The 23,556-nt window shown below is 38.5% G+C and overlaps 2 protein-coding genes across 6 annotated transcripts in view; one reads left to right on the forward strand and one right to left on the reverse strand.

Moving 5' to 3' along the window:
- The first annotated feature begins 706 nt into the window (after window positions 1–706).
- Window positions 707–15,445, forward strand: LOC133550823 (nucleotide sugar transporter SLC35D2-like). 3 transcript variants are annotated; one of them, XR_009806383.1, is made up of 14 exons: window positions 707–958; window positions 7,866–7,899; window positions 7,984–8,070; window positions 9,391–9,458; window positions 9,732–9,803; window positions 11,865–11,933; window positions 12,025–12,127; window positions 12,500–12,592; window positions 12,683–12,750; window positions 12,818–12,896; window positions 12,963–13,045; window positions 14,349–14,398; window positions 14,514–14,647; window positions 15,167–15,445. XR_009806383.1 is itself a non-coding variant. In XM_061896885.1 (13 exons), exons 1-13 carry the CDS (start codon window positions 771–773, stop codon window positions 14,522–14,524), a joined length of 1,005 nt encoding a protein of 334 aa, XP_061752869.1. In that variant the 5' UTR covers window positions 707–770; the 3' UTR covers window positions 14,525–15,445. The 3 variants fall into 3 exon arrangements, 2 of the variants coding, with proteins under 2 accessions (XP_061752869.1, XP_061752868.1); XM_061896885.1 differs by having other exon boundaries at window positions 14,514–15,445; XM_061896884.1 differs by having other exon boundaries at window positions 708–958; window positions 14,349–15,445.
- Window positions 14,500–23,556, reverse strand: part of LOC133550822 (mesoderm induction early response protein 1-like) — a 41,035-nt gene continuing 31,978 nt past the window's right edge. For all 3 annotated transcript variants that reach the window (XM_061896882.1, XM_061896881.1, XM_061896883.1), the window contains 2 exons: window positions 17,286–17,413; window positions 14,500–15,325 (listed from right to left, as the gene is read on the reverse strand). In XM_061896882.1, the coding sequence (XP_061752866.1) occupies window positions 15,003–15,325; window positions 17,286–17,413 (451 nt within the window). In that variant the 3' untranslated portion in view covers window positions 14,500–15,002. The remainder of the gene's footprint in view (window positions 15,326–17,285; window positions 17,414–23,556) is intronic.

Raw genomic sequence — 23,556 nt, forward strand, 5'->3', positions numbered from 1 at the left:
TATTGTATTGTTTGTTCTAAAATGTTATCACATTGATAAACAGATGCATATTAAAATCATTTACATACAATAAAACAATTTTAAAGATTAAAAAGCATCATTATAAAACTAGATTTATGTGTATCTACATATATTTATTATATTTTTGTATAATATGTATATATATATATATATATAAATCCAAAATACTGTATGTACTGACTTAATTAAATTTAGAATAAATTAATAAAAATCGATCCCAAAAAGGACAAGCGGTAGAAATGGATGGATGGAGTAAAAAGTGGTGAAATTGTTTGTTTTTATTTACTGATATTGTATTTTCTTATTTTCCTATCTGTATTAAAATGTTTTAACGTTGCTGAATGATAAATTAAAAAAAAAAATAAACAGGATAATCCATTTTGTCTAACATTGACAAATGTTTTGTCAATTCGCATTTTTGGTAGAAATCATTCCCGTCCTACCATTTCCGGTTTCGTCAGCGACCACCGCCAGCCTCAACTAGAGAAGAGTAAACACCGACATCCTCTTTTGAAAAGTAAATACTGTACAAATACATATTCAATTAAACATAGTCTTATTTAAAGAAATTGCATTTTTAATTTGTTTTCGTAGTATAAAGTTGCTCCCTGAACCCTCGAAATAAAATCAAAGATGAAAGTCCATCAAGTCTTTAGTCGATTCACATGTTGGCAAGATGACTCCTCTCCCGTCATTTCCGGTTTCGACGACGAACACTGGCGCACTTCCTGTCCGAGCCGACACCTGAGATGACGGACGCGTACAAACGTCGCGGCGCCACAAACACTTCGCCTGAAAGAGGAGCGTCCCTAGGAGCCAAAAATGAAACTTCTAGCGACCAGTCGACGGCGTTTCACAAGCTGCTGGCGGCCGCTTTTTACGGCCTTAGTTCCTTCCTCATCGTCGTTGTCAACAAAAGTGTCCTCAGCAGCTACAGGTGAGAGGACAAAGTCCAAGTATTGTACGTAATATGATACAATATGAAAGTCCAAGGCAACTTTTCCCACTTTTTCAGGGTCCGCTTCAGTAATTTAGCTCCCGTTTGCGAAATGAAATCACTCGCTAATTATTTATTGATGAAATACAGCTGAGGCAAAGTGGACGTGCAGTACTGGTGGCGGCCAGGGGGGGGCGCTGGTCACGCGGCCTCGCTCAGGCTGCTTTCCGAAGAAGAACAGTTTGTTTTGTCACTAAAACATACATCATTTATTCTTTTTGAACCTGTAATTTTGTCACAAAATTAAGGAAACATCACTAGAGTTCTATACAATAACCTACACACAAAAAGGATGTCTAACATATTGTTTTGATTGATTGATTTTATTAGTATATTGCACAGTACAATACATATTCCTCACAATAAGTTTTTCAACTTGTTTAAAGGCCTACTGAAAGCCACTACTTGGCAGTCTGATAGTTTATATATCAATGATGAAATATTAACATTGCAACACATGCCAATTGTAATTTACTAAATTACAATTTTAAATTTCCCACGGAGTTGCTTGTTAAAAATGTCGCGGAATGTTTGTGACGTTATATTTTTTTGCAAACCAGTAATTATAGTCTCCAAATGATGTGTTGTTGTTGAATGTCAGTGTTGTCTAGAGCTCGGCAGACTAACCGTGTAATACTCTTCCATATCAGTAGGTGGCAGTCCGGCGCTAATAGCTTTGTAGATGACGGAAACAGCGGGAGGCAGTGTGCAGGTAAAAGTGTGTCTAATGCTTAAACCAAAAAGAAGAAAAGGCATTGGAGCTTAGGGAAGGCTATGCAGAACCAAACTAAAACTGAACTGGCTACAAAGTATACAAAAACAGAATGCTGGACGACAGCAAAGACTTACTGTGGAGCAAAAAGACAAAGTACATCTGAACTTGACTTGACAATCAACAATATCCTCAGAAAGAAGGATAAAAAACAACTGAAATATTCTTATTTACTAAAACAAAGTAGCTGTGAGGAATATCGCTCAAAGGAAGACATGAAACTGCTACAGGAAAATACCCAAAAAAGAGAAAAAGCCACCAAAACAGGAGCGCAAGACAAGAACCAAAACACTACACACAGGAAAACAGCAAAAAAGTCCAAATAAGTCAGGTAGTGATGTGACAGGTGGTGACAGTACACCTACTTTGAGACAAGAGCTGGAGTGATGCATGCTTGGTTATGGTTTAAAGCAGGGGTAGGGAACCGATGGCTCTAGAGCCAGATGTGGCTCTTTTGATGACTGCATCTGGCTCTCGGATAAATCTGAGCTGACACTGCTTAACACGATAAGTAACGACTAATTCCACTTGTAATCAAAATGTTAAAAATAACGTTCAAAATATTAAAACATGATCATGCATTTGAATCCATCCATCCTTTTTCCTACCGCACTTGTTCAAGAAATTGCATGCTTTATTTATCATTGTTTTTTCCGGGCTTGCCCTCCTGGGGGTTCTTCAGACCACCAAGCACCGACATGAAAGCCTTTTTCAGGGTTACGATATTTTATTTATTTTTCAATAAGTCTCTCAGTTGCTTTCCAGCAATTGTGTTTTTCTCTTTCGTTCTCGCTCGCGCTCTGGCTCCAGCTCCAACCCTGTCTCTCCTCCCAGCTGCTGCTTATAACAGAGCGACAGGTGATTAGATAACAAGGCCCAAGTGGGCCATCTACGCACCTGTCGCTGATTTCGAGGCCGGACCTGGCACACCCATCTTTGCTGCAGGCCCGCAGGCCACGCCCCTCCACAGTTAGTTTCAGAATATCAACGTTATTACAAAGAATACAAGACCTATTATACTCTAGTAATGATGGTCTTACTTAAAAATGCACGCGTTTAGTTGCGTTCAGTGTTGAAAAAAAAATGATATGGCTCTTACGGAAATACATTTTAAAATATTTGGATTCTTGGCTCTCTCAGCCAAAAAGGTTCCCGACCCCTGCTTTAAAGTCATATCCAACAATTGCGACAACAACTTTTTTACAGTTAACAGAGTTTAGCTTTTTAACGATTTCTGTTGGTGGTGGTCCTCCGCATTTGTTCAACGCAAAAAAATGTGCCTTGGCTCAAAAAAGGTTGAAAAACACTGGTGTAGACCACAAGGAAGTCTTATAAAAAGTAGAAATAAATCATGATGTTGGTGTAGACCACAAAGAAGTCTTCTAAAAGTGGAAGTAAATCTTAAAGTCCTACTGAAAGCCACTACTAGCGACCACGCAGTCTGATAGTTTATATATCAATGATGAAATATTTATTGTTGTATTTTTATGTTTATTGTTGTAGTTTAACATTTATTGTTGTAATATTGTGTTAATTGTTGTACTTTTATGTTTACTGTTTTAATTGTATGGATATTGTTGTAATTGTACGTTTATTGGTGTAGTTTTATGTTTATTGTTGTAATATTTTGTTAATTGTTGTGGAGTTAGTTATGTCTATTGTTGTAAATTTGTTTATTGTTGTGGTTTTATGTTTATTGTCGTGGTTTTGTTTATTGTTGTAATATTGTGTTAATTGTTGTGGAGTTAGTTATGTTTATTATTGTACTTTTATATTTTAAATTTTATGGTTATTGTAATTTTATGTTTATTGTTGTACTTTTATGTTTGTTGTTGTATTTTTATGGTTATTGTTGTAATATTGTGTTAATTGTTGTGCTTTTATGTTTGTTTTAATTGTATGTTATTGTTGTAATTTTATGTTAATTGTTGTAATATTGTGTCAATTGTTGTGGAGTTAGTTACGATTATTGTTGTAATTTATTGTTTGTTGTTGTGGTTTTATGTTTATTGTTGTAATATTGTGTTAATTGTTGTGAAATTATGTTTATTGTTGTACTTTTATGTTTTCATTTTTACGTTTATCGTTGTATTTATATGTTTATTGTTGTAGATTAACATTTATTGTTGTAATATTGTGTTAATTGTTGTACTTTTATGTTCACTGTTTTAATTGTATGGTTATTGTTGTAATTGTACGTTTATTGGTGTAGTTTTATGTTTATTGTTGTAATATTGTGTTAATTGTTGTGGAGTTAGTTATGTTTATTATTGTACTTTTATATTTTAAATTTTATGGTTATTGTTGTAATTTTATGTTTATTGTTGTACTTTTATGTTTGTTGTTGTATTTTTATGGTTATTGTTGTAATATTGTGTTAATTGTTGTGCTTTTATGTTTGTTTTAATTGTATGTTATTGTTGTAATTTTATGTTAATTGTTGTAATATTGTGTCAATTGTTGTGGAGTTAGTTACGATTATTGTTGTAATTTATTGTTTGTTGTTGTGGTTTTATGTTTATTGTTGTAATATTGTGTCAATTGTTGTGGAGTTAGTTACGATTATTGTTGTAATTTATTGTTTGTTGTTGTGGTTTTATGTTTATTGTTGTAATATTGTGTTAATTGTTGTGAAATTATGTTTATTGTTGTACTTTTATGTTTTCATTTTTACGTTTATCGTTGTATTTATATGTTTATTGTTGTAGATTAACATTTATTGTTGTAATATTGTGTTAATTGTTGTACTTTTATGTTCACTGTTTTAATTGTATGGTTATTGTTGTAATTGTACGTTTATTGGTGTAGTTTTATGTTTATTGTTGTAATATTGTGTTAATTGTTGTGGAGTTAGTTATGTCTATTGTTGTAAATTTGTTTATTGTTGTGGTTTTATGTTTATTGTCGTGGTTTTGTTTATTGTTGTAATATTGTGTTAATTGTTGTGGAGTTAGTTATGTTTATTATTGTACTTTTGTTTTTTTTATTTTATGGTTATTGTTGTAATTTTATGTTTATTGTTGTACTTTTATGTTTGTTGTTGTACTTTTGTGGTTATTGTTGTAATATTGTGTTAATTGTTGCACTTTTATGTTTGTTTTAACTGTATGTTATTGTTGTAATTTTATGTTAATTGTTGTAATATCGTGTCAATTGTTGTGGAGTTAGTTACGATTATTGTTGTAATTGTTTGTTGTTGTGGTTTTATGTTTATTGTTGTAATATTGTGTTAATTGTTGTGAAATTATGTTTATGGTTGTACTTTTATGTTTTCATTTTTATGTTTATTGTTGTATTTATGTTTATTGTTGTAGTTTAACATTTATTGTTGTAATATTGTGTTAATTGTTGTACTTTTATGTTCACTGTTTTAATTGTATGGTTATTGTTTTAATTGTACGTTTATTGGTGTAGCTTTATGTTTTTTGTTGTGGTTTTATGTTTATTGTTGTAGTTTTATGTTTATTGTTGTAATATTGTGTTAATTGTTGTGGAGTTAGTTAAGTCTATTGTTGTAAATGTGTTTATTGTTGTGGTTTTATGTTTATTGTTGTGGTTTTATGTTCATTGTTGTAATGTGAAGTGTGAAGTGAATTATATTTATATAGCGCTTTTCTCTAGTGACTCAAAGCGCTTTACATAGTGAAACCCAATATCCAGAGGTGGGTAGAGTAGCCAGAAATTGTACTCAAGTAAGAGTACAGTTACTTTAGAGATTTATTACTCAAGTAAAAGTAAGGAGTAGTCACCCAAATATTTACTTGAGTAAAAGTAAAAAGTATGTTGTGAAAAAACTACTCAAGTACTGAGTAACTGATGAGTAACCTGATTACGGCAACAAATAATGCACAAAAACATAAAAATAGCAATGAGCAATTTCAGAGCCAGGAATATCTCTTAAGTAACTAAAACAATATTATATATCAAATAATAATACATTAAAATAAAAAATAAGGCAAATTGAGCCACAATAACTTAACAGCACCATAGGCTCAGTAAGCATTCATTGATTGATTGATACTTTTATTAGTAGAGTTCACAGTACAGTACATATTCCCTACAATTGACCACTAAATAGTAACACCCCAGTACGTTTTTCAACGTTTATCAATTACTTAGTAAATGACCAAGTCGAGGTGATCTACCTCATATATACATACACACACATATCATATATATGTATATACATATATATATATGTATATATATACATACACACACATACCTTTATATATACAGTATATACTTTATATGTATTTATTTTGCCGTTTTTGTTCACATGTTAAAGGTGTTTTAATGAATATACATGCATGTTTAACATATAGATTCCTATCTTTCATGAAGACAAGAATATAAGTTGGTGTATTACCTGATTCTGATGACTCGCATTGATTGGAATCAGACAGTAGTGCTGATAACGTCCTTGTTTTCAAATGGAGGAGAAAAAAAGTTCCTCCTTCCTGTCTAATACCACATGAAAGTCGTTGGTTTTTGGCATCTTATTTGTCCAGCTTCCATATTCGTTTTTATACACTCTACAAGAAATACATTGGCGGCAAACTCCGTAGTTTGCTAGCTTGTTTGCGCTGGCTTTCGGAGACTCTTATTTTGTTAGCGCAGGCGTGATGGAGCGGCACTTTTATTGTGAAGACAGGAACTGTGCGATCAGTCTTTAGGCTTTTGACGGGAAGTACGGTTGAAATAAAAAGTGTCTTTTTTCCTTTACACTTTTGATTGATTGGTTGATTGATTGAGACTTTTATTAGTAGATTGCACAGTACAGTACATATTCCGTACAATTGACCACTAAATGGTAACACCCCTATAAGTTTTGCAACATGGCGGGTTCTACGTGTGACAGTCACGTGACCACCTGGCTCTGTTTGATTGGTCCAACGTCACCAGTGACTGCATTTGATTGGTGAAACGCAGGCATGAGTAGTCCATCCATCCATTTTCTACCGCTTATTCCCTTTCGGGGTCGCGGGGGGCGCTGGCGCCTATCTGTGCTACAATCGGGCGGAAGGCGGGGTACACCCTGGACAAGTCGCCACCTCATCGCAGGGCCAACACCGATAGACAGACAACATTCACACTCACATTCACACACTAGGGCCAATTTAGTGTTGCCAATCAACCTATCCCCAGGTGCATGTCTTTGGAGGTGGGAGGAAGCCGGAGTACCCGGAGGGAACCCACGCATTCACGGGGAGAACATGCAAACTCCACACAGAAAGATCCCGAGCCTGGATTTGAACCCAGGACTGCAGGACCTTCGTATTGTGAGGCAGACGCACTAACCCCTCTGCCACCGTGAAGCCTGAGTATGAAGCCTGAGTATGAAGCCTGAGTATGAAGCCTGAGGCATGAGTAGTTCCTACTTTAAATGCGCGTCTGACAAAATCAAAACAAACAAAGCCTGCATTAACTGATCGATTAAAAAAAAGTAGCGAGTAGCGACCTGATTGCAGATAAATGGAGCGGAGTAAAAGTATTGTTTCTTTTCTATAAATATACTCAAGTAAAAGTAAAAGTATGTTGCATAAAAACTACTCTTAGAAGTACAATCTATCCCAAAAGTTACTCAAGTAGATGTAACGGAGTCAATGTAGCGCGTTAATACCCACCTCTGCCAATATCTACGTTACATTTAAACCAGTGTGGGTGGCACTGGGAGCAGGTGGGTAAAGTGCCTGGCCCAAGGACACAACGGCAGTGACTAGAATGGCGGAAGCGGGAATTGAACCTGCAACCCTCGAGTTGCTGGCACAGCCACTCCACCAACCGAGCTATGCCGCCACGTAATATTGTGTTAATTGTTAGTTGTGTTTATTATTTTACTTTTATGTTTTAATTGTATTGTTATTGTTGTAATTTTGTTTATTGTTGTACTTTTATGGTTATTGTTTGAATTTCCCCACAGTGGAAGCCTAGAATATGCGAATAATTCCTGACATGTAATTTGCTTCATTGTTTTGTTGTGAGCAGTGACACTAGTAGAATATAAAATGGCATGAAATATAAAATAAAGATTGTTTGGACGTTAGACATGCTGACCATGGGTGTTCTCTGCAGGTTCCCCTCGTCCATGTGTCTGGGACTGGGCCAGGTGAGTCCTGCTCCTCTCCTCAACCAGGTGGGGGTCATGTGACCTCCAGTGTGGTCATGTGACCTCCAGTGTGGTGTTGTGCAGATGGTGGCCACTGTGCTGGTGCTGAGGACCAGCAAAATGCTGGGAGTCATCTCCTTTCCTGACATGGACATGACTATTCCACGCAAGGTACACTCATCTTCATCATTTTGGAGTAATAATACTAACAGAGTAATATAATAATGGAGTAATAGCACTGACAATGATAATGTGGTAATAATACTAACAGAATAAGAATAATAATGAAGTAATAACACTGATGATGACGGGAGTAAGACTAATAATGTAGTATTAATAATAGTGATGATGGGAGTGGGCAGTACGGTGGAAGAGGGGTTAGTGCGTCTGCCTCACAATACGAAGGTCCTGCAGTCCTGGGTTCAATCCCGTGCTCTGGTCCTTTCTGTGTGGAGTTTGCATGTTCTCCCCGTGACTGCGTGGGTTCCACTCCGGCTTCCTCCCACCTCCAAAGACATGCACCTGGGGATAGGGGCGGCGTGGCGCAGTGGGGGAGGGACCGTGCGTAACCCGAGGGTGCCTGGTTCAATCCCCACCTAGTACCAACCTCGTTGTGTCCTGAGCTAGACACTTCACCCTTGCTCCTGATGGGTGCTGGTTGGCGCCTTGCATGGCAGCTCCCTCCATCAGTGTGTGAATGTGGAAGTAGTGTCAAAGCGCTTTGAGTACCTTGAAGGTAGAAAAAAGCGCTATACAAGTACAACCCATTTATTTATTTTTAGGCCCCTCCCACCACCAAAGACATGCACCTGGGGATAGGCCCCTCCCACCTCCACAGACATGCACCTGGGGATAGGTTGATTGGCAACACTAAATGGTCCCTAGCGTGTCTGTGTTGGCCCTACAATGAGGTGGCGACTTGTCCAGGGTGTAAACCCGCCTCCCGCCCGAATGCAGCTGAGATAGGCACAAGCGCCCCCTCACGACTCCAAAGGGAGTAAGTGGTAGAAAAAGGATGGATGGATGGATAATGGGAGTAAGACTAATAATGTAGTAGTAATAATAATAATAATCATTTAGTAGTAATAATAGTGTAGCAGTAGTAACAATAATGTAGTGGTAATAATAGTGTAGTAGTAGTAATAATAATGTAATATTAGTAATGTAGTAGTGACAACAATATAGATTTAATGTAGTAGTAGTAGTAGTAATAGTAATAAAGGAGTAAGACCAATAATGTAGTAGTAACAATGTAGTAGCAGTGGTAGTAGTAATAGTGATAAAGGAGTAATAACAATGTAGTAGTAATAATGTAGTAGTAGTGGTGGTAGTAATAATAATAGTGTAGTAGTAACAATAATAATGTAGTAGTAATTATAATGTTGTAGTAACAATAATAATGTAGTAGTAATAATAGTGATAAAGGCGTAACAATAATAATGTAGTAGTAGTAGTAAAAGAGTGTGTGTTTGTGTGTGTGTGCGCGCGCAGGTGTTTCCAGTGCCACTGCTGCATGTTGCCAATCAGATGTCTGGACTCTTGGGGACACAACGTCTCAAGTAACTACACACCTGCTGCTGTGTAGTCTGCATGTCCACACCTATATATGTGTGTGTGTGTGTGTATATATATATATGTGTATGTGTATGTATGTATGTATATATATATATATATAGTCACACTTTCACACCTGTCACTCATCAACTCTTTACGCTCTGTGTGTGTGTGTGTGTGTGTGTGTGTGTGTGTGTGTGTGTGTGTGTGTGTGTGTGTGTGTGTGTGTGTGTGTGTGTGTGTGTGTGTGTGTGTGTGTGTGTGTGTGTGTGTGTCAGCTTACCTATGTTCACAGTCCTGCGCAGGTTCAGCATCTTGTTGACCATGGTGTTTGAAGTCATCCTGCTCAGGTAACTACACTCACTGGTGGAGTAATAATACTCACTATAATACGCATAATGATGATGGAGTAATAATACTTACTAGAATACTCATAATACAAATGATGGAGTAATGATAATAAAGTAATACTTTAATTGAGTTATAGAATAATAGTAATGGTATAATAAGTAATAATAATGGAGTAGTAAAATGAAAGTAATAATGGAGTCATAATACTGGGGCGGTATAGCTCGGTTGGTAGAGCGGCCGTGCCAGCAACTTGAGGGTTGCAGGTTCGATTCCCGCTTCCGCCATCCTAGTCACTGCCGTTGTGTCCTTGGGCAAGACACTTTACCCACCTGCTCCCAGTGCCACCCACACTGCTTTAAATGTAACTTAGATATTGGTTTTCACTATGTAAAGCGCTTTGAGTCACTAGAGAAAAGCGCTATATAAATATAATTCACTTCACTGATACAAATGGAGTAATAATGCTGAGTCATCAGAAAGTGTCATCTCCAACAGGAAGTGGTACGTACAGTGCATCAACAATGGATATCAAAGTAATAATAATAGTGCAGTAATGCTAGTATTCATGGAATAATACTAGTACTAATGGAGTAATAATGATAATGGAGTAATAGTAATAACAGTGAGTCATCAGGTTGTCACCCCCAACAGGAAGTGGTACTATGGAGTAATAATAATAATGGAGTAATACCAATACTAATGGAGCAATAACATCAAAGTAATAATAATGGAGTAATGCTAGTACTAATGGAGTGATAATATTAAGGTAATGTAGTAGTAACACGAGTACTAATGGAGTAATAACGCTGAGTCATCAGAAGGTGTCATCTCCAACAGGAAGTGGTACTCACAGTGCATCAACAATGGATATCAAAGTAATAATAATGATAATAATAATGCAGTAATGTCAGTACTAATGGAATAATAATTATATAAATGGAGCAATAGTTGTACTAATGGAGTAATATTAATGAGTCCTCTGGTTGTCACCTCCAACAGGAAGTGGTACTCGCGGTACATCAACAATGGAGTTATAATAATGATGATAATAATAATGGATTAATACTAGTACCAATGGAGAAATAATAATGGAGTAATACTAGCACGGATGGAGTAATACTTTTAATAATGGAGTAATACTAGTACTGATGGAGTAATAATTTTAATAATGGAGTAATACTGGTACCGATGGAGTGATAATTTTAATAATGGAGTAATACTTGTACCAATGGAGTGATAATATCGAAGTAATTATGGAGTAATACCAGTACCGATGGAGTAATAATTATAACGGAGTAATACTAGTACCGATGGAGTAATAAGAATGGAGTAATACTAGTGCTGATGTAGTAATAGTAACAACAATGGAGTAATACCAGTACCGATGGAGTAATAGTAATAACGATGGGGTTATCCTAGTACTGATGGAGTAATAACAATAATAATAAAGGAGTAATACTAGTACTGATGGAGTAATAATAATGTAGGAGTGATACTAGTACTGATGGAGCAATAATACAGCACCAATGGATAAATAATACTAGTACCGATGGAGTAATAATACTAGTACTGATGGAGTAATAATACTAGTAGTGATGGAGTGATAATATCAAAATAATAATGGAGTGATTCTAGTACTGATGGAGCAATATTAATAATAATGGAGTAATACTAGCACGGATGGAGTAATAACAATAATAAAGGAGTAATACTAGTACCGATACAACGGCAGTGACTAGGATGGCGGAAGCGGGAATCAAACCTGCAACCCTCAAGTTGCTGGCACGGCCGCTCTACCAACCGAGGTATCCCGCCCCAGTATTATGACTCCATTATTAGATATTGGGTTTCACTATGTAAAGCGCTTTGAGTCACTAGAGAAAAGCGCTATATAAATATGATTCACATCACTGATAGAGTAATAGTAGTAATGACGGAGTTATCTAGTACTGATGGAGTAATAATAATGATGATGGAGTTATAATAATGGAATAATACTAGTACCGATGTAGTAATAGTAATAATAATAGTGAGTCATGAGGTTGTGTCACCTCCAACAGGAAGTGGTACTCGGGGTACGTCCAAGTCAGTGTGGTGACCATGATGCTGGGAGCTGTGATTGCTGCCAGGTGAGTCAACCTCACCTGTCTGTCATGTCATGTGATTGCATCATCATCATCATCATCATGTCCCGCCCTCACCTGCTGGGTGTGTGTGCAGCACCGACCTGACCTTTGACCCTCAAGGATACACCTTCATCATGATCAACAACCTGCTGACTGCAGCCTCCTCTGTTTATCTCAAGAAGAAACTCAACTCACAGGTGAGCACACCTGCAGGAGTCACTCACAGGTGAGCACACCTGCAGGAGTCACTCACAGGTGAGCACACCTGCAGGAGTCACTCACAGGTGAGCACACCTGCGCGAGTCACTCACAGGTGAGCACACCTGCGCGAGTCACTCACAGGTGAGCACACCTGCAGGAGTCACTCACAGGTGAGCACACCTGCGCGAGTCACTCACAGGTGAGCACACCTGCGCGAGTCACTCACAGGTGAGCACACCTGCGCGAGTCACTCACAGGTGAGCACACCTGCGCGAGTCACTCACAGGTGAGCACACCTGCGCGAGTCACTCACAGGTGAGCACACCTGCAGGAGTCACCCCTGCTAAAGTCCTGTGCTGCTCTCCCAGGACTTGAACACCTTTGGACTGCTGTACTACAACGCTGTCACCATGGTCCTGCCCACGCTGCTCTACTGTTGGTACACAGGAGACCTGGCCAAGGTTTACAACACAGTGTTACTCTTCAAACTACATCACTGATGATCATGCTTCACTGCAGTCTGTGTGCTAATAAAGGTGTGGTGTGTCCAGGGCGTGTACTTCCCCGGATGGTGTGACTGGATGTTTGCCACACAGTTCTTGCTGTCGTGTGTCCTGGGGTAAGTCCTGGTCTAGTCTCCTCAGTGTCAGCAGCCAACAGTCCTCTGCCTGCCTGCCTGCCTGCAGGTTTGTGTTGATGCTGTCTGTGATGACGTGCACGCACCACAACTCTGCCCTCACCACCTCCATCGTGGGCTGCGTCAAGGTGAGGCGTTGACTCCGCCCCCCCTCCAGTCCCGCCTCTGACCGCAGGTTCACTCACCTCTTGCAGAATGTGCTGGTCACCTACGTGGGCGTGGTCCTGGGTGGGGACTACATCTTCTCCTGGACTAACTTCCTGGGTTTGAACGTGAGGTAGGACACAGCACACCTCATCACAGACAACCACCTCACACTTGATCAAAATCAACACATGCCTCATTGACGGGAGTTTAACAACCACAGTGGTGGTTTAATGGCGATGGTAGTTTAATAATGACGTCATAGTTTAAAGAACATTTAATGACGATGGTAGTATAAAAATGACGTCATAGTTTAATGACATTTTAATAATGATGTCATAGTTCAACAAACGGTTTAACAATGACATTTTAATAATGATGTCATAGTTTAATGACAACGGTACTTTAATAATGACATCATAGTTTATTGACGATATTTTAATAATGACGTCATAGTTCAAAGAACATTTAATGGTGATGGTAGTTTAATAATGACATCATAGTTTAATGATGATGCCGTAGTTTAATGATGATGGTAGTTAATATTGACAGCATAGTTTAATGACAGTTTAATAATGATAGTTTAATGACAGTAGTTTAATGACAGTTTGATAATGACATATTTTAATAATGTCATAGTTTAATGACAATGTTAGTTTAATGACATCCTAGTTTAATGATGATGGTAGTTTAATAATGACGCCGTAGTTTAATGGCCATGGTATTTTAATGACGTCATAGTTTAAAGAACATTTAATGACGATGGAAGTTTAATAATGACGTCATAGTTTAATGGCAGTTTAATAATGACGTCATAGTTTAATAATGATGTCATAGTTTGACAATAGTAGTTAAATGACATTTAATGACAATGGTAGTTTAATAATAATGTCATAGTTTTATAATGGTAGTTTAATGACAATAGTCTAACACTGGTAGTTTAATAATGGCGTCATAGTTTAATGACGATGGTAGTTTAATAGTGATGTCATAGTTTACTGACAGTTTAATATTGGTGGTATGTAAATAATGTCACCACTTCATCACTTCTTGTCACCACTTAGTCATCACTTCATGTCACCACCACTTCATCACTTCTTGTCACCACTTAGTCATCACTTCATGTCACCATTTCATTTATGTCACCACCACTTCATCACTTCTTGTCACCACTTCATGTCACCACCACTTAATCACTTCTGTCATCACTTCATGTCACCACTTCATTTCATCACTTCATGTCACCATTTCATTCATGTCACCACTTCATTTCATCACTTCATGTCCACTCAAGGAAGAGTGAGCATACAAGTTAAAAAGTACTAACACTTTGCTCTTTTTCATTTGTTTACTTACCAGAGTGTCAACATGCAGTAATGACATTTGTCATGTGTGTGTGTGTGTGTGTGTGTGTGTGTGTGTGTGTGTGTGCGCAGCATCGCAGGGAGTCTGTTGTATTGTCAGCTCACCTTCACTCAGCAGCACAGTAAGAACATGTGATGATGATGATGATGATGATGATGCAGAGGTGGTGACTTGGGAGAGCCGGTGTCCATCTTGTTTGTGTGGAATAATTAAATGTTTGCCTTTTCAACTCTCAGTGGTTTATTGAGGAGTCATACTGGCGGCTTTGAAGATCACAACTAAACATTCTGGATGGAGGGCGCCAAAGGAAAAGTTTCCTTTTCAAAGCGCACGTCCGCCAAGGAGAAGAAAAATAGATCCTTTGTGGAAGGTAAGAAAGTCAGACAAACATTCAGTCTGGTGGAAGTGAGGAGGCAGGAAGTACCGCCATCTTGGACGTGCCATACGGTGATGACATCACTGATGTCAGCTGCTCCTCACACAAACCTGACTCGGTTCATTTCACCTTCAAAGTGCGTGTGTGTGTGCGTGTGTGTGTGTGTGTGTGTGTGTGTGTGTGTGTGTGTGTGTGTGTGTGTGTGCGCGCGCGCACGACAGATGTCCTTTTGGTTAAAAATATAAATATCTGGAGTAGAAAAATAAGTGTCTACAAAGGCGGGCTCAGAAGCTTCTTCTGGTCCTCCCAGTCTGCTTGCTTGCTTCCCAATTAGGCTGAAATCCAGCCTTCAGTTCTGCTGTGTTCTGGAAAGTTCCACTTGGGACAAAGGCTCCGCCTCCATCTTCAACCTCTTGGCCGGCCTGTCGTGGTCCACGTCTCTGAGGTCCACCACTCGGTGGTCCGTGCCTCTGTGGTCCAGCTCTGTGTAGTCCAAGTCCTTGTGGTCCACAGGTCTTTCTGGGGAAACATGATGCTGGCAGCCGTTGGAGGCGTGGTCTGAGGCGGGAGGCGGGGCGTCGCCCGAAGGTCCGTTAGACTGTGGCGGTTCAGGTCTAGCTTGGTGGGGCGGGACCAGATGTAGACCATCTCCAACATGGACACAACTGACACCTGGACAGGAAGGATAAGAACCCTTAGGCGACCACAGATATCCACTTTATCATCATCCATTATACTGTATCATCATCAAACTACCACCACTAAACCATTATTAAACTCATTTAACTACAATTATTGAACTACATTCTTATTAAACTACATCACTATTAAATTACCACCACTGTCTTTAAACACCCATCATTAAGTGATCACTATGAAACTACATCATTAAAACTAAGTCGTTATTAAACTACCATTACTGAGCAATAAGTAGTATTTATTAGTGAGCAGAATGTAGTATTTATTGGTGAGCAACATGTAGTAGTATATGTATATGCTTACATACATGTATGTGTAAACATATATGTATACATGTACATACATCCATAAATATGTATCTACGTACGTACTAGTACGTAGTTAGTACGTACGTACTTACCTAGTACGTACGTACCTACTATGTACTTACTAATATGTACTAGGTACATACGTATGTACGTACTAGTACGTATGGACTAGTACGTACGTACTAGTACGTACATACTAGTACGTACCTGATACGTACGTACCTAGAACATATTAGTAAGTACATAGTAGGTACTAGGTACGTACAAGTACGTACTCGTACATACACGTACGTACTTGTACGTACCTAGTACATATTAGTAAGTACATAGTAGGTACTAGGTACGTACTCTATGTACGAGTACGTACTCGCACATACTCGTACGTACGTACTAGTACGTATCTAGTAAGTACGTACGTAAGTACTTACTAGGTACGTACTAGTACGTAGGTATTAGGTATGTACCTAGTACGTACGTACTTACTAGTACGTAGGTATTAGGTATGTACCTAGGTAAGTACGTACTAGACAATATAAATATAATAGTAAATATAAACTAACGACAATGATTTGCAAATCCTTTTCAAGCCATATTCAGTTGAATATGCTACAATGACAACATATTTGATGTTCAAACTGATAAACATTTTTTTTTTGTTGCAAATAATCATTAACTTTAGAATTTGATGCCAGCAACACATGACAAAGAAGTTGTGGCAATAACTCAGTGAGAGCTTTGAATGGTTGACCAAATACTTATTTTCCACCATAATTTACAAATAAATTCTTTAAAATATTTACAATGTGATTTCCTGGATTTTTTTTCTTTACATTGTCTCTCACAGTTGAAGTGTACCTATGATGAAAATTACAGACCTCTGTCATCATTTTAAGTGGGAGAACTTGCACAATCGCTGGCTGACTAAATACTATTTTGCCCCACTGTACATATACATATATATATATATATATACATACACACATATATATACACACATATATATATGTGTATATATATGTATATATATATATATATGAATACGTCTTTCCTTGAATTGCCGCAGGGCATATAGTATGCGCCTGCCTTGAATTACTGCCGGGTCAAACTCGCTTCGAAAAGTAATTAGCGCATGCTTAGTATTACCGCCGGGTCAAACTGGTGACGCCATGAGTCACACTTCCCCTGTCCATTTCAAAATGGAGGAGGCTGATTTCAATACCGGTAATTTGACACCGCATAAAGGGAAGAAGATTAAGATCTATTCAGTAGGATTTAAGGTCCAACCTTACATCACACTCAAATTTTTACTGCATGCCTCTGGTAAGTGCCGGAGTGAGAAGAGGTCTTAAAATAATTAGCGCATGCTTACTTTTACCGCATGCCTTTGGTAAGTGCAGGAGTGAGAAGAGGTTTTAAATTAATTAGCACCCTCGCGGCAATTTAAGGAAATACGGTATATATATATATATATATATATATATATACATATATGAATACATACTTTATATAGATCTTTATATATATAAATATGTATATTGTGGGAAAAAAGACAAAAGGTAAGCTAGAGAGTTTGAGGATGTGCACTAGAAGTGTGGGGTGTGATGATGGTGTGATGGTGGACTCACCATTGTGACCGCTGCTGTCCTCCTTCTCCGAGTGGCTGGCGCTGCTGCTAGACGTGGTGGGAGGAGGCGACGCCGCCCTGCTTGAGGCGGCGCTCTCCGTCTCGTCCAGTAACCTATCCATGTAGTCTCTGATGGCACAATACACAACCTTACTTTCACTTTCTCACACACTCTTTGCAACATCCATCTTTCTGAAAGGCTACCCAGAAATAGGGGCGTCCCACACAGATACCGATATAGAGATCTGCTTGCATGTAAACTCTCCGATACAAGTGCTCCTGCAGCATGTTTAATTTAATAAATAGTGTTTTGTTGTGTGTGATATCATGTACGATACAAGCGCTCCTGCAGCGTGTTTAATTGGATTAATAGTGTTGTGTGTGATATCATGTGCGATACAAGCGCTCCTGCAGCGTGTTTAATTGAATAAATAGTGTTTACTTGTGTGTGATATCATGTACGATACAAGCGCTCCTGCAGCATGTTTAATTGAATAGTGTTTACTTGTGTGTGATATCATGTGCGATACAAGCGCTCCTGCAGCGTGTTTAATTGGATTAATAGTGTTGTGTGTGATATCATGTGCGATACAAGCGCTCCTGCAGCGTGTTTAATTGAATAAATAGTGTTTACTTGTGTGTGATATCATGTACGATACAAGCGCTCCTGCAGCATGTTTAATTGAATAGTGTTTACTTGTGTGTGATATCATGTGCGATACAAGCGCTCCTGCAGCGTGTTTAATTGAATAAATAGTGTTTACTTGTGTGTGATATCATGTACGATACAAGCGCTCCTGCAGCATGTTTAATTGAATAGTGTTTACTTGTGTGTGATATCATGTACGATACAAGCGCTCCTGCAGCATGTTTAATTGGATTAATAGTGTTGTGTGTGATATCATGTGCAATACAAGCGCTCCTGCAGCGTGTTTAATTGAATAGTGTTTACTTGTGTGTGATATCATGTGCGATACAAGCGCTCCTGCAGCATGTTTAATTGAATAGTGTTTACTTGTGTGTGATATCATGTACGATACAAGCGCTCCTGCAGCGTGTATAATTGGATTAATAGTGTTGTGTGTGATATCATGTGCAATACAAGCGCTCCTGCAGCGTGTTTAATTGAATAGTGTTTACTTGTGTGTGATATCATGTGCGATACAAGCGCTCCTGCAGCGTGTTTAATTTAATAAATAGTGTTTTGTTGTGTGTGATATCATGTGCGATACAAGCGCTCCTGCAGCATGTTTAATTGAATAGTGTTTACTTGTGTGTGATATCATGTACGATACAAGCGCTCCTGCAGCGTGTTTAATTGGATTAATAGTGTTGTGTGTGATATCATGTGCAATACAAGCGCTCCTGCAGCGTGTTTAATTGAATAGTGTTTACTTGTGTGTGATATCATGTGCGATACAAGCGCTCCTGCAGCGTGTTTAATTTAATAAATAGTGTTTTGTTGTGTGTGATATCATGTACGATACAAGCGCTCCTGCAGCGTGTTTAATTGGATTAATAGTGTTGTGTGTGATATCATGTGCGATACAAGCGCTCCTGCAGCGTGTTTAATTGAATAAATAGTGTTTACTTGTGTGTGATATCATGTACGATACAAGCGCTCCTGCAGCATGTTTAATTGAATAGTGTTTACTTGTGTGTGATATCATGTGCGATACAAGCGCTCCTGCAGCGTGTTTAATTGAATAAATAGTGTTTACTTGTGTGTGATATCATGTACGATACAAGCGCTCCTGCAGCATGTTTAATTGAATAGTGTTTACTTGTGTGTGATATCATGTACGATACAAGCGCTCCTGCAGCGTGTTTAATTGGATTAATAGTGTTGTGTGTGATATCATGTGCAATACAAGCGCTCCTGCAGCGTGTTTAATTGAATAGTGTTTACTTGTGTGTGATATCATGTGCGATACAAGCGCTCCTGCAGCATGTTTAATTGAATAGTGTTTACTTGTGTGTGATATCATGTACGATACAAGCGCTCCTGCAGCATGTTTAATTGAATAGTGTTTACTTGTGTGTGATATCATGTGCGATACAAGCGCTCCTGCAGCGTGTTTAATTTAATAAATAGTGTTTTGTTGTGTGTGATATCATGTGCGATACAAGCGCTCCTGCAGCATGTTTAATTGAATAGTGTTTACTTGTGTGTGATATCATGTACGATACAAGCGCTCCTGCAGCGTGTTTAATTGGATTAATAGTGTTGTGTGTGATATCATGTGCAATACAAGCGCTCCTGCAGCGTGTTTAATTGAATAGTGTTTACTTGTGTGTGATATCATGTGCGATACAAGCGCTCCTGCTGCGTGTTTAATTTAATAAATAGTGTTTTGTTGTGTGTGATATCATGTACGATACAAGCGCTCCTGCAGCGTGTTTAATTGGATTAATAGTGTTGTGTGTGATATCATGTGCGATACAAGCGCTCCTGCAGCGTGTTTAATTGAATAAATAGTGTTTACTTGTGTGTGATATCATGTACGATACAAGCGCTCCTGCAGCATGTTTAATTGAATAGTGTTTACTTGTGTGTGATATCATGTGCGATACAAGCGCTCCTGCAGCGTGTTTAATTGAATAAATAGTGTTTACTTGTGTGTGATATCATGTACGATACAAGCGCTCCTGCAGCATGTTTAATTGAATAGTGTTTACTTGTGTGTGATATCATGTACGATACAAGCGCTCCTGCAGCGTGTTTAATTGGATTAATAGTGTTGTGTGTGATATCATGTGCAATACAAGCGCTCCTGCAGCGTGTTTAATTGAATAGTGTTTACTTGTGTGTGATATCATGTGCGATACAAGCGCTCCTGCAGCATGTTTAATTGAATAGTGTTTACTTGTGTGTGATATCATGTACGATACAAGCGCTCCTGCAGCATGTTTAATTGAATAGTGTTTACTTGTGTGTGATATCATGTACGATACAAGCGCTCCTGCAGCGTGTTTAATTGGATTAATAGTGTTGTGTGTGATATCATGTGCGATACAAGCGCTCCTGCAGCGTGTTTAATTGAATAAATAGTGTTTACTTGTGTGTGATATCATGTACGATACAAGCGCTCCTGCAGCATGTTTAATTGAATAGTGTTTACTTGTGTGTGATATCATGTGCGATACAAGCGCTCCTGCAGCGTGTTTAATTGGATTAATAGTGTTGTGTGTGATATCATGTGCGATACAAGCGCTCCTGCAGCGTGTTTAATTGAATAAATAGTGTTTACTTGTGTGTGATATCATGTACGATACAAGCGCTCCTGCAGCATGTTTAATTGAATAGTGTTTACTTGTGTGTGATATCATGTGCGATACAAGCGCTCCTGCAGCGTGTTTAATTGAATAAATAGTGTTTACTTGTGTGTGATATCATGTACGATACAAGCGCTCCTGCAGCATGTTTAATTGAATAGTGTTTACTTGTGTGTGATATCATGTGCGATACAAGCGCTCCTGCAGCGTGTTTAATTGAATAAATAGTGTTTACTAGTGTGCGATATCATGTACGATACAAGCGCTCCTGCAGCGTGTTTAATTGGATTAATAGTGTTGTGTGTGATATCATGTGCAATACAAGCGCTCCTGCAGCGTGTTTAATTGAATAGTGTTTACTTGTGTGTGATATCATGTGCGATACAAGCGCTCCTGCAGCATGTTTAATTGAATAGTGTTTACTTGTGTGTGATATCATGTACGATACAAGCGCTCCTGCAGCATGTTTAATTGAATAGTGTTTACTTGTGTGTGATATCATGTGCGATACAAGCGCTCCTGCAGCATGTTTAATTGAATAGTGTTTACTTGTGTGTGATATCATGTGCGATACAAGCGCTCCTGCAGCGTGTTTAATTGGATTAATAGTGTTGTGTGTGATATCATGTGCAATACAAGCGCTCCTGCAGCGTGTTTAATTGGATTAATAGTGTTGTGTGTGATATCATGTGCGATACAAGCGCTCCTGCAGCGTGTTTAATTGAATAAATAGTGTTTACTAGTGTGCGATATCATGTACGATACAAGCGCTCCTGCAGCGTGTTTAATTGAATAGTGTTTACTTGTGTGTGATATCATGTGCGATACAAGCGCTCCTGCAGCGTGTTTAATTGAATAAATAGTGTTTACTTGTGTGTGATATCATGTACGATACAAGCGCTCCTGCAGCATGTTTAATTGAATAGTGTTTACTTGTGTGTGATATCATGTGCGATACAAGCGCTCCTGCAGCGTGTTTAATTGAATAAATAGTGTTTACTAGTGTGCGATATCATGTACGATACAAGCGCTCCTGCAGCGTGTTTAATTGGATTAATAGTGTTGTGTGTGATATCATGTGCAATACAAGCGCTCCTGCAGCGTGTTTAATTGAATAGTGTTTACTTGTGTGTGATATCATGTGCGATACAAGCGCTCCTGCAGCATGTTTAATTGAATAGTGTTTACTTGTGTGTGATATCATGTACGATACAAGCGCTCCTGCAGCATGTTTAATTGAATAGTGTTTACTTGTGTGTGATATCATGTGCGATACAAGCGCTCCTGCAGCATGTTTAATTGAATAGTGTTTACTTGTGTGTGATATCATGTGCGATACAAGCGCTCCTGCAGCGTGTTTAATTGGATTAATAGTGTTGTGTGTGATATCATGTGCAATACAAGCGCTCCTGCAGCGTGTTTAATTGGATTAATAGTGTTGTGTGTGATATCATGTGCGATACAAGCGCTCCTGCAGCGTGTTTAATTGAATAAATAGTGTTTACTAGTGTGCGATATCATGTACGATACAAGCGCTCCTGCAGCGTGTTTAATTGGATTAATAGTGTTGTGTGTGATATCATGTGCAATACAAGCGCTCCTGCAGCGTGTTTAATTGGATTAATAGTGTTGTGTGTGATATCATGTGCGATACAAGCGCTCCTGCAGCGTGTTTAATTGAATAAATAGTGTTTACTAGTGTGCGATATCATGTACGATACAAGCGCTCCTGCAGCGTGTTTAATTGGATTAATAGTGTTGTGTGTGATATCATGTGCAATACAAGCGCTCCTGCAGCGTGTTTAATTGGATTAATAGTGTTGTGTGTGATATCATGTGCGATACAAGCGCTCCTGCAGCGTGTTTAATTGAATAAATAGTGTTTACTTGTGTGTGATATCATGTGCGATACAAGCGCTCCTGCAGCGTGTTTAATTGGATTAATAGTGTTGTGTGTGATATCATGTGCAATACAAGCGCTCCTGCAGCGTGTTTAATTGGATTAATAGTGTTGTGTGTGATATCATGTGCGATACAAGCGCTCCTGCAGCGTGTTTAATTGAATAAATAGTGTTTACTAGTGTGCGATATCATGTACGATACAAGCGCTCCTGCAGCGTGTTTAATTGGATTAATAGTGTTGTGTGTGATATCATGTGCAATACAAGCGCTCCTGGAGCGTGTTTAATTGAATAAATAGTGGTAACTTGTGTGTGATATCATGTACGATACAAGCGCTCCTGCAGCATGTTTAATTGAATAGTGTTTACTTGTGTGTGATATCATGTGCGATACAAGCGCTCCTGCAGCATGTTTAATTGAATAGTGTTTACTTGTGTGTGATATCATGTACGATACAAGCGCTCCTGCAGCATGTTTAATTGAATAGTGTTTACTTGTGTGTGATATCATGTGCGATACAAGCGCTCCTGCAGCGTGTTTAATTGGATTAATAGTGTTGTGTGTGATATCATGTGCGATACAAGCGCTCCTGCAGCATGTTTAATTGAATAGTGTTTACTTGTGTGTGATATCATGTACGATACAAGCGCTCCTGCAGCGTGTTTAATTGGATTAATAGTGTTGTGTGTGATATCATGTGCGATACAAGCGCTCCTGCAGCGTGTTTAATTGGATTAATAGTGTTGTGTGTGATATCATGTGCGATACAAGCGCTCCTGCAGCGTGTTTAATTGAATAAATAGTGTTTACTTGTGTGTGATATCATGTACGATACAAGCGCTCCTGCAGCATGTTTAATTGAATAGTGTTTACTTGTGTGTGATATCATGTGCGATACAAGCGCTCCTGCAGCATGTTTAATTGAATAGTGTTTACTTGTGTGTGATATCATGTACGATACAAGCGCTCCTGCAGCGTGTTTAATTGGATTAATAGTGTTGTGTGTGATATCATGTGCGATACAAGCGCTCCTGCAGCGTGTTTAATTGAATAAATAGTGTTTACTTGTGTGTGATATCATGTACGATACAAGC

This window comes from Nerophis ophidion, linkage group LG04, assembly GCF_033978795.1.
Source record: "Nerophis ophidion isolate RoL-2023_Sa linkage group LG04, RoL_Noph_v1.0, whole genome shotgun sequence".
NCBI lineage: Eukaryota > Metazoa > Chordata > Actinopteri > Syngnathiformes > Syngnathidae > Nerophis > Nerophis ophidion.

Coding starts and splice junctions, on each gene's coding strand:
- LOC133550823 (XM_061896884.1), top strand. CDS start 771: ATGACGGACGCGTACAAACGTCGCGGCGCCACAAACACTTCGCCTGAA. Junction 8,071..9,390: donor ACATGACTATTCCACGCAAG/GTACACTCATCT, acceptor GTGCGCGCGCAG/GTGTTTCCAGTGCCACTGCT. Junction 9,804..11,864: donor TTTGAAGTCATCCTGCTCAG/GTAACTACACTC, acceptor CACCTCCAACAG/GAAGTGGTACTCGGGGTACG.